The sequence below is a fragment of the Eriocheir sinensis genome, chromosome 2 (assembly GCF_024679095.1).
Source record: "Eriocheir sinensis breed Jianghai 21 chromosome 2, ASM2467909v1, whole genome shotgun sequence".
NCBI lineage: Eukaryota > Metazoa > Arthropoda > Malacostraca > Decapoda > Varunidae > Eriocheir > Eriocheir sinensis.
The window spans coordinates 3,234,495-3,246,518 of record NC_066510.1 but is presented as its reverse complement, the minus strand read 5'-3'; the positions used below and the strand labels follow the sequence as shown (position 1 = coordinate 3,246,518).

General features: G+C 40.9%; 1 protein-coding gene across 1 annotated transcript in view; it reads right to left on the bottom strand.

The window, feature by feature from the left end:
- Positions 1-7,777: 7,777 nt before the first annotated feature.
- Positions 7,778-12,024, bottom strand: part of LOC126998624 (uncharacterized) — an 83,792-nt gene continuing 79,545 nt past the window's right edge. The window contains exon 8 of the mRNA XM_050860559.1: positions 7,778-8,322. Within this exon, the coding sequence (XP_050716516.1) occupies positions 8,163-8,322 (160 nt within the window). The 3' untranslated portion in view covers positions 7,778-8,162. The remainder of the gene's footprint in view (positions 8,323-12,024) is intronic.

Genomic DNA, 12,024 nt, shown 5'->3' with positions numbered 1-12,024 from the left:
ACTTTATAATATGCCTTTGTTTATTTTGTTTTATCTAGCACAAGGAGAACAGATATGAAGAAAATATAATAAAATAGAAGAGAGGTTGCAGAGGCCAATATTGACTGTTTGAAAGTTTGCCCGGAGTGGTTCATCTTTTCTGCGCGGGCCGCAGTGCACCTCCCAAGATCTCGCGCCTCGCGGGACACTGTAGACTGTAGAGTACGGTAGCGCTACGAAACTCTTCTGAACGTGCCGCTGCCCCATATCTTTTCATACAGGATGATCAGACTCAATTTGTCAGCGCTGCTTAATAAATTGTAAAAAATAATAAGTAATAATAATAATAATAATAATAATAATAATAATAATAATAATAATAATAATAATAATAATAATAATAATAATAATAATAATAATAATAATAATAATAATAATAATAATAATAATAATAATAATAATAATAATAATAATAACAATAATAAATAAAAATGAATAAACAATAAATAAATAAATAAATTTTACTGAAAAAAGGTCAGAAGAGGACAGATTTTGACTGTCCTTTTTTTAAAGAAAACTTGAGGACAAACAGGCTCAAAAAAGGACAGACTGTCCTTAAACGGACAAACATGGCAACCCTGAGACCGCACGACAAAGACGGTGTTGTGCCCAAAATTTTCCCAATTCGTCCCGCGGGAAGCCTTGTAAACACACTGCACCACATGCTGCTACTGTTTATTGGGTCATTTTCAGTTCCAATACGTCACACAGACACCAGAGAAACAATTTCTGCCAATGTAAGACGAAGAATGGCGATTAAAACTAATAAATGTGGAAGTTTCTGTATCATGTTAACATGCAATTTTCCATCAACTGTTACTGTTTGTTGGATCACTTTCAGTTCCAATACATCAAACAGACATCAGAATAACATTTTCTGCCAATATAAGCCGATGCATGGCGATTTAAATGAATAAATGTGGCAGTTTCTAAAAAGAACATACTATTTTTCATTCTTTACTTCTGTTTATTGGGTCATTGTCAATCCCAACACATGACACAGACACCAGAGGAACACTTTCTGCCTAAACCAACTTATATTAAAAAGTACGTACCCAGGCAAGACAAAAGCACGTAAAGAATCTTCCGCCTTTGACGAATCGGGACGCCTGCGGTGATTTGTACTAAACTTTGCTCTTCGAAAAGTGTGAAGCAGTGGGTGTACGTCATCCAGCCAGAACACGATGAATTAAGTCATCCACGAGTATTTATTCAAACCAAAAACAATAAATTACCACAAAAATACAACACATATCAATAACAAGAAAGATATATTCTCGCTCGCAGGAACAATTAAGTCTACCCTCGTAGGACATAATTTTTTTTATAGAATATCAGTGCATTCAGTCAGTCAGTTAAGGTATTCAGTCAGCCACTCAGTCAGTCAGTCCAACCGTTGTACACATAACAATTTTCCTCTGTATTATCTGCATGTACTTTAGGTGTTTTACTTTTAACTCTGTTTTTCAGGAGAGAAGTGTTTATAATCTTTACGGAATGATGAGTCCCTGCATCATTACAGTGGCTGGGTACAGTTAGTGTTGGTACAGATTCCGGTGGGAGGCAGTTACCAATCGCAATATCTAGCGTATCAGTATGTACCAGTAACTTCTTATAGGCAGCATAAAACTGTCCAACTGATTAGTTATTATTGCACATCCCACATGCGTTACTTTCCCCAAAACAATCTTGCTGTGCAACCATATGCAGCGTAACAGACAGGCATCTTCCTTATATTTTTTTCTTAACACACATTGACATGTCCATCATTGATCATTGTTTGCAGAATGAATAAATAAAGAGAGCAGCCAGGGTCGGGTTAAATCTTGTGTTTGTCAGGTCATGGCTGGGCAAGGGAGCGGGTGCTGTCACCTGCTTTCTGCCAATCCCAGTATGGCCGGCCAACCAGAATCACCTTGTAGTGACCCATAACACAAACCATTTTCTTTCTCGTTTCATCCACCTTCATTTCTTCAGTCTGCCCTGTAACTCACCTAGTCCTCTTCTCTTCTTTCACTCTCACAACGTACTGACATATCGTTCTTCACATTTATCACATTGTGGTCACTACATCATAACACCTTTACGTTATCATCAATAATATTATAGCAAATTATATTTGGGTAGGTGGTGGACGAATTGGTAGCGTACTGGGCCCACATTCACCGCGTGATGGACGGCGCGGGTTCGAATCCCCACGCTACCACTCGGATTTTTCAGTCACCGCCGAGTGGCTTAAAACTACCCACATGCTGTCCTGAAGACCACCCATCAACCCGGACTCTAGAGGAAGCCGTCCAAGCGAATCAAGAACGAGTTCCGGGGGGCAGCATGAGCCAATGCAAGATGGCGCCACTATAAACACTCGCATGCGCCAGAACGGGCTGGGCCGACCATCAAGCCCCACCTGGAAGAAGCCTTGGGCCGACCATCAGGCCCCACCGGGAAGATGCCTACCGGCGCAACAGGCAACGACGTAAAAAAAAAAAAAAAAAAAAAAAGCCGCTTACATGCACAGCTTCTCCAAACCATCAGCATTGTAAAGATTTTTGCATATGAACTTTTGTAAACAATATTCACAATCTGGAAAAACACTTATGTACCTACAAATAAACTTCGTCAATGGAGTCACCACCGGTTAATGGTAGTTTCTATCAACCAACAAAGGTTTGCCCTAGCGGACTTATAACGGCGAAGCTAACAGCTTCGTTCGGCGGCCGAAAGTACACAAGCACCAATGCTTGGCTTTCACGTAACGGTCTAGGCTACCGCTACAACCTCACTTTCTCCGCTCCTCGGACTTCCTCCCATTTTACCTCCATGTCCCCGTTAGTGCCGCAGGCGAATTTTATTTATAGTTGCTTCCGTAATATATGACTCTTACTTGGCCCATGCTGCCCGCTGGTGCTCCTCTTGAGTGAAGTCGTTAAAGTTAGGGCTGATTAAAGGCCTGGGCAGCATGTGGGTAATCTTTCGTCACACGGCGATGGTTTGAATAATCAGTGTGTTTGTGTGGGACTCGAACATAGGTCCACGGGCTCACCACACCCGGAGGCTGACCACACGGCCACCCCCTCCCCATATACAGAACTGGCAACCTTGCTGCCGGATGTGGTGACGAAGAGACAGTTGTGTATATTATGTAGTTGTCATTTAGTTGTTTTGTTAATTAGTTCATGTGACAAATCATTTATTAAGCTCAGCAAAATGCCACGCAACCGGTGACTTTCCATTACTTGTTCACCATTACCTCTTATAATGTTTGTGGGGTTCTTGAAAAGGTCTGGACTTCTGAAGATCTCGTAAAATTCTCAGCAATAAAAAATATAAAATAAAGTATCTGAAAATTGAGTTCTCAGACTCACAGCCCTCTTTAAGTCACTTATTTTTGACCAATCACACTTCTCATAGGGTAAGCAAAGACCAGATGAACCTGCTCTTAAGTTTATTTAACCCGGTAGCAGTAACGGACTAAATTTGTGGCTTTACCGTGTAGCAGCGACGAGCCAAATTTGTGCCATGATTTAACCCCCCCAAAATAGATGATACATAATCTGATCACAAATGCGTTGATATATATTATGAAATGGTTTGTGTGAGGGGTGATTTTTTCTCATTTTTCTCGCTTGGAGGGACCATTAAGAAACGTGATCCCCGCTGCTACCGGGTTAAAGCAACATTGAAAACTCGCTGGAAAATAAGGAATAATTAATTAATTCCAGGCACACAGCTACCTAGCTAACTATCTTAAAACATCCTAGGCACGAAATGTACTTAGCTTTTGATGGCCGAAGCAGAAGCCGCACCTTGATCACCACGTGGTACTCGCCCACGTTGATCCTCCTTCAGTCCTCTTGTAACCTCTCAGCAACACGCCGCCTTCTCGTAGCCTCCCAGGGCTTCCCTTGCCTGCAGTACACAGTCACCTGACTTGTGGATACTTGCAAGAGGTAGGAAGACCCACCACGATGAAGACACGTGGAAGTGCGGGAGGCAGCGAATGGACGTCTTGTCACGGTTGGGTCATTTGGAGGAAGATGGTGCGGTCAAGGGGCGGCCCGCCGCGGCCCACGGTCAAGATGCCATCACTCGCCACAACTGACATCTCTTGATCTGCATAACACTTAAACTATCGCCCTAACGGCTATGGGTTATTATTTATTAATACCCTAACACCATGCACTAAGTAATAGTGGGTCATGCATCCCACGAATAATCAGCATTGGCGGCAATAAACGATAAGTATTTGAATAAGCTCCTGCTCCCGCTTGGCCTGGGTCTGGGTGTGGGTAGGTAGAAATTTCCCGCCTTCTAGGGACTTATTTCCCGCTCTCTAAATAAAATGGCGGGGGACTTCCACGGTATTTTCCACGGGCTATTTCTTGAAAATAATGAATTCATGACATTGTTTCTTTGAATCACATAAAGTAAATATTTTCCTATTGTTGATACTCTCTTGTGTATTTTTTTCTTTTTTTACAATAAAGAAAGCACCTAAAAGGCACACACACACACAACATCGCTTAGTGTTGCTTTCGTGCAGCACAGAAAGTTAGTGTCAGAATGGAGTGTCAACTATGGCTAGAGAGGTGTCCTGATAGTATGATACTCCTCTCTTGAATGAATTCAGATCAGAGAAGGGGGTAGTTTACCAGTGGAAGGGATTAAAGAATAATGCTGGTTAACTCCTGCATAAGAGATTTGGACAGCTTTAGGGACGAGTTGAATATAAAATTTTGGGCAGCGGAGTCGCGTAGCGGTGGAGGCAAAGGCATATACGGCCAGCAATTTCAGAAGAGCATTTTACATGGAGAAGGGGTGGCCGAGTGGTTAGCGTGCGGGCGTGGTGAGTCCGAGGACCTATCGTTGACTAGGTTCGAGTCCCCGCCGAAACACGCTGATTTTTCAAGTCATCGCCGAGTGGTGGAAGATTACCCACATGCTGTGCGGATCTTCAATCAACTTTGCCTGCGCCTCTAACAGGCTGGGGCCGTCCATAAGTTCCCTCAAGAAAGCCTAACGGCGCTACAGGCAGCACAAAAAAGATAATAGGGAGGCAGCATTGCAGCGGAATATAAGAAGTAAAAGATTGCTAATAAGAGGAGGAGAGCTGATGACACGTAAAGCCTTTGAGTACTCTTTCTAAAAGGGTTGTGTGTGTTTAGCTCCCACCCAAACCTCGCACATGAGATGCATATTTCATACATCTGTGAGAGGGGATAAAAACTTACGATGATGATACAGAACGCCTAGCCTCGAGGAAACTAATTTAGAGCTAATATACGAAATTTCCAGTTGAGTCAAAAAAAGTAAAAAAAAAATGCTTAATGTATTAGATGAAGGGGACAGGTGTTTATTATTAAAGAAAGGGTAGTAGGTGTCTGTAAGGTTGTATTGAGTTGTTATGTGAAGATATTGAGTTTTGAGGCATTTTAGAACAACAAGTTTTTTTTGCCTCATTTAGAAATGATAGCAAGATCAGAGGTTAAAATATAAGTCCCTACGCCTGTCCCTACGTTACTTTTTCAATAAGAAATGCAGACTTTTCTTAAGAAGAGATTAATAATGAAACTTCCATGTACAAAGCATAACTAAATAATTAATGCGATGACAATTTAATGTTCATCAATGAAAAGTAAGTTGTTGGAGTATTTCTTCTCATCCCATTTGAAACAGATTATACCACTTTATCTAATGTTAGATCACTACACTATAACTGAAGGTCTAAATGGAAAGACAACAAAACTAGGGTATTTAATGTTAGGGTACACCACTACACTGTATCTTGAGGCCTCATGGAAACACAACAAAATTATTTAATGTTAGGGTACACCACTACACTATAACTGAAGACCTCATGGAAACACAACAAAATTATTTAATGTTAGGGTACACCACTGCACTGTAACTTGAGGCCTCATGGAAAGACAACAAAACTGTTTAATGTTAGGGTACACCACTACACTGTAACTTGAGGCCTCATGGAAAGACAACAAAACTGTTTAATGTTAGGGTACACCACTACACTGTTTCTTGAGGCCTCATGGAAAGACAACAAAACTATTTAATGTTAGGGTACACCACTACACTGTTTCTTGAGGCCTCATGGAAAGACAACAAAACTATTTAATGTTAGGGTACACCACTACACTGTTTCTTGAGGCCTCATGGAAAGACAACAAAACTATTTAATGTTAGGGTACACCACTACACTGTTTCTTGAGGCCTCATGGAAAGACAACAAAATTATTTAATGTTAGGGTACACCTCTACAGTGTAACTTAAGACCTCTGCTATAAAAAAAAAAAAAAAATTAGATCATTACAGTTTAAGCCTAAATAAAAAAAAAAAAACATAAATGTTAAACTAGTACAGTATAACTTAAGGTCTAAATTAAACAAATAACTTTAATGTTAGACCACTACAATATAACTTAGAGCTAAATAAAAAAAAAACTTTCATGTTAAACCACTACATTATAACTTTAGGCCTAAATGAAAAAAATAATGGCAGACCACTACACTAACAAGGCCTAAATGAGAAAAAAATAATGTTAGACCACTACAGTATAACCGAAAGCCTAAATAAACTAATGTTAGACCAGTACAGCATAACTTAAGGCCTAAATAAAAAAAAAAAATAATGTTAGACCACTGCATTATAACTTAAGGGCGAAATGAAAGAAAATAATGGTATAACACTGCAGCATAACATAAGGCCTAAATGAAAAAAAAATAATGTCAGACCACTGCAGTATAACATAAGGCCTAAATGAAAAGAATCTAAACTTCACTCCTGCTCATACATTTGTTGGCCTCTCTCCAATCTTCTTCGCAAAATCAATAGATTTTATCCTTACATTTCATATTAGAATTGATAAAAAATAAGGAACCTAATAATTCAGGGCCCATCCTATTTATCATTTTTATTTTAGCATCTGCCATTAGAGAGATTCTCTCTATTTCAGCATCGGAGTGTGGCAAAGTTTTGTAATTTGGAAAGATATAGACAAATTTCTTCACAGCTTACTCGACAGAGATTTCTCGCCTTTCGCGGTATCACCTCTCTCTTATTTTTTGAGGTGTGCTTGGACCTGTCTTTTCCATTTTGTGCATCGGAGACACCTCAGCTGCTGGCTTGGCCTGAATAATGCTTATCGCCACGCCTCCACGGCCAGGCCATTCCACGCTCCACCGATTATGATACAAGTAGTACCTACAAGTCACATTACCACGGACAGCTGATGTGAGACAGCCCCATTTTATTAAAGATTCATCAAAGAAAACGAAAAAGTAAGGGACAGACTTTCTACGTAATTGCATTAAGTAGTAGGCTACACAAAATTTCGGAATTTGTATGTTTTTTTTTTTTTTTAAGCCCCAACGTTTAAAGGATTTTTTCCCTGGGGGTCCCTACATCCCTACGCCTTTGAAAATCGGTCAAAAGTCCCTACGTTTAAGGACATGTCCCTACAGTTGGCAATACTGGCTGCAAGCCAGTATAGCCTGTCGAAACTCACGACGACGTTCCACCAGTACGCTAAGCTCTAGGATACGGTCAGTTTATATATATATATATATATATATATATATATATATATATATATATATATATATATATATATATATATATATATATATATATATATATATATATATATATATATATATATATATATATATATATATATATATATATATATATATATATATATATATATATATATATATTTGTGTGTGTGTGTGTGTGTGTGTGTGTGTGTGTGTACAATCATTTAAGGAACCTATCCAAATTACCGCTGTCTATATGGGGTCGCTCTTTGGAGGTTGTGGTAGGAGGTTTAAGAGCGCATGCCGTTCCTGACGTGACTTGGCCGTTCTCGAGTCCAAAACGCTTCGCCCTGGCCTTCACTTCCAGGGTTTGACGCTTTAACACTTTAAACCACTGTGCCCCACATATTGTTATATTGCACAAAAATTGATGTCAAATGTAATGACTTTGTACTTCTTTATCTTTTTTATTATAACATGAGGGGAGCGTTCAGTGACAGATATGCATCCGGAGTCAGTGTTGTGATATGTTAGTATGGAGAGACGCAGCCGGAGTCCGATCCTTCGTATGTTTCATGTTTCGCAGGCCTCCTCGAGTGTACCCTGTGGGCTGGTGCTGGTGGTGGGTGTGGCCAAGGTTAAGTTGTGGGCCATCTGAGGCAGGTCGGCAGGGAGTCGGTACACACGTCCCGGTGTCACATCCCTCACCTCGACATGGGGCTCATCTTCAAGTCTGGTAAACAAATTGTCTGTGTTAGTGTGGAGGGTGGATGTAACACAGTATTAATTACATTTTTACGGTAAAATTCGAGGCAGCTCAAGGACGGAAAAAAGAAAAAAACTTGCTGGTGCTTCTGTAAATATTGGGCAGTGTGTGTAATTCACCACGGCCTGATCACGAGTTGGACTCGCTTTCGCCAGCAGGTACCCTCCTGACGTGAGCAAGTGCTCATTATCGTCGATCTCTGGTTGCTGCTGGGACCTCACACACCACACACCCCATCCCCCTTGCTCAAGGGGGGACAGTACCCACTCCTAGTCAACGGAAAGAATCCGGCCTGAGTGGGGATCGAACTGCCGCCTGTTTGGCCGTGAAGCCTTGCAGCGAAGCACTCTAACCGCTTGAGCTACCGGAGCGGTGTGTGTTTGTGTGTGTGTGTGTGTGTGTGTGTTCGTGAGAGAGAGAGAGAGAGAGAGAGAGAGAGAGAGAGAGAGAGAGAGAGAGAGAGAGAGAGAGAGAGAGAGAATTACATAGAATTACATAGAAAATCAGACCACACAGATCCCATGGTCTAGACTAGGTGCTCTGTCCTTAAACCTAAATGAATTTACACTAATCAGATGGCTCCAAAACGTTGCTTTTCTACTCTAGTTAATATTAAGTTTAAGGAAGTGACGGTCGAGCTTGTTTTTAAAGGAGTCAATCGTGTTACACTGGATCACTGACGGTGGGAGCTTATTCCATTCTCGCACTACAACGTTGGTGAAGAAAAATTTGGTGTAGTCTGAATTTACTTGTCTACATTTGAATTTTATACCATTGTACCTCGTTCGCAAAGTGTCATCGATCATAAACAATTTTGTTCTGTCTACATTCGTGAAACCATTAAGTATTTTAAAACATTCGATCAGTTTTCCTCGGAGGCGACGTTTCTCAAGAGAGAACATGTTAAGGGTGGAAAGCCTTTCTTCGTAGGATTTGTTGCGCAAGGAAGAGATCATTTTTGTTGCCCGACGCTGAACACCTTTTAATTTAGCAATGTCCTTTGCATGGTGAGGAGACCAAAACTGTACCGCATATTCCAAGTGGGGTCTGACTAAACTATTGTAGAGCGAAAGTATTACATCTTTATTCTTGAATAAAAAGTTTATTTTAATGAAGCCCAACATTCTGTTCGCTTTATTTGCTGCATCGATGCATTGAGGTGATAATTTGAGGTTTGACGCGATTTTGACCCCCAAGTCCTTAACGCATTGAACGCTTGTGAGTTTAACGCCGCGCATTTCGTAATCGAACTTCTTATTTCTTGTTCCAACTTGAAGGACCTGGCACTTGTCTACGTTAAAGGGCATCTCCCATCTATCCGACCAAGCTGAAATTTTGTGTAAATCCTCTTGGAGGCTTTGCCTGTCTTCGTCAGTGAGAACCGAGTTACCAATCTTTGTGTCGTCTGCAAATTTACTAATGCGATTATTGAGTCCAACATCCACGTCGTTGATGTAAATAATGAAGAGCACTGGGCCAAGAACCGAGCCCTGAGGGACGCCACTAGTGACCGGCGCCCACTCTGAGTTAAATCTGTCAATCACCACTCTTTGTTGTCTGTTGCTCAACCAATTCGCGATTCATTGGTTTACTTGACCGTCAATACCTATTTGCTTTAATTTATAAAGTAATTTATGATGTGGGGTTTTATCAAACGCTTTCTGGAAATCAAGATAGACTACGTCCAATGATTTGGTTACGTCGTAAACTGAGAAGAGGTCGTTATAAAAGGTCAATAGGTTTGATAGGCAGGATCTTTTGTTACGGAAGCCATGTTGTGAATCCCCAATTAATGAGTGGCTTTCGAGGTAACTGACAATTTTATCTCAAATTATGCTCTCAAGTAGCTTACCTACAATTGAAGTTAGACTAATGGGTCGGTAATTACCTGGTATTTTTTTGTCTCCTTTCTTAAAAATCGGTGTCGTTAGCCTTTTTCCGATCCGAAGGGACGATGCCTTGTCGCAAGGAGAGAGAGAGAGAGAGAGAGAGAGAGAGAGAGAGAGAGAGAGAGAGAGAAAACGGTGTGGGAGGTGTCCTGATACTTTTCTTGGAAATGTTGAAATTGTGGGCAGGAGGAGGAAGTGCAGACAAAAGAAGACTATTCCTGAGTGTGCCAGCGAAAGGGATGAAAGAAAGAAGATGCTGCTTAACTCTTACATAAGGAATATGAATAGTATACCGATGAGCTAGATTGGACAGTGTTTGCAGTGAGGCCGCAGAAGAGGGGTGGTGACATGCTGTAAGCGAATACAGAATTGCAGTTAGCATGATAATATCGATAGAATATAGAAAAAAAGGCAACATAGTGGTGGACTTTAAGAGGTAAAAGACCGTCAGTAAGAGAAGGGAAGCTGGTGAGACGAAAAGCATTCCACTTCATTCTGTCCAAAGTGGCTGTGTGTGAGAAACTTGCCCCCCTCACATGAGAAGGAACAAGGCATATGGATAACATCTGGGAAAGGGAAAAAAAGTTGTTGGAGTCGATGCAGAACGGTTAACCTCAAGGATGTTCATTTAGCAAAAGAAAATGAAGTTTTCATTTGAGATATATAGTTAAAGATTGTCCAAGGATGGTTAATGTAGAAGAAAACAGCTGTGTGTTATTGAGGAAGAGAAGATAACATTAATGGATCTTGAGGATTGTGTCGAGTTGTCAGATGGAGATGATGAGATTTTGAGGCATTCAAGGCGACAAAGTTTCTTATACAACATTAAGAAATTAGAGTAAGGTCAGAAGTTAAACATTCCGTAACGTTCAGCCTCGAGTTGTGTAATTCTTGTTGAGAGAGTCTTTTGTAAAACTATGATGAAAAATGTAGAGTCATCTCATTAGAGTGGATAGAACAGTTTGTTTTGGAAAGATCGCTAATAAACAACAGAAAGAGTGGGAGGTAGAACAGAGTCCTGTGGAACACACTTGCTGATTGGTATAAGGGAAGAACAGTGACCATCTACCACAGACGAGATAAGATGGCCTGAAAGGAACTGGAGATAGAAATACAATTGGAGCGTAGTTTAGAAAGCAAAGATTTGTGCCAGACTCTCTCAAAAGTTTTCGAGATGTTTAAGGCAACAGCAAAAGTTTCACCGAACCAGCTGAAGGGACTTTCACACATTCAAGAACTACTCGCCGAACTGTGCCAAACTGGAATTCAAGCTGATTCTTGGAAAATTGCCCAGAATTTAGATAAGGTCGAAGTAAGCTCGCATTCGCTGGAAGTAATACGAAGCCTGACGTTGAGTGCATGGAGTGAATAGTAATGAACACGAAGCATCCCGAAGTCCTAAAGTTTTAAAATAAACGTTCATTTCCAATCAAATAACCACGATTACGCCTTCACAGTGCAGTGGCTAGTGTTCCTGACTACGAATCCCTAGGTTCGAATCCCGTCCTACGGTCCTAGACAGTCGGCGTGCATCTGACCTAACTGTTCATCCTTCTTTTCGGGATGGTTGATAAATGGGTATCTGGGGAAACCTGGGGAAGATAAACTGTGGTAACCTGGATGCTACACTTGTCATGCCATGTATCGGGTTCATGGGTTCTCTCCCTCCACAGGCTCAAAGGGCCAACGAGACGGACGCCACGCACACCTATAGCATATTCTCCCAACTTCACCTTCAATAAACAGGGTGTGAGCTACAAGCTGGCAATGTTCAGTCATC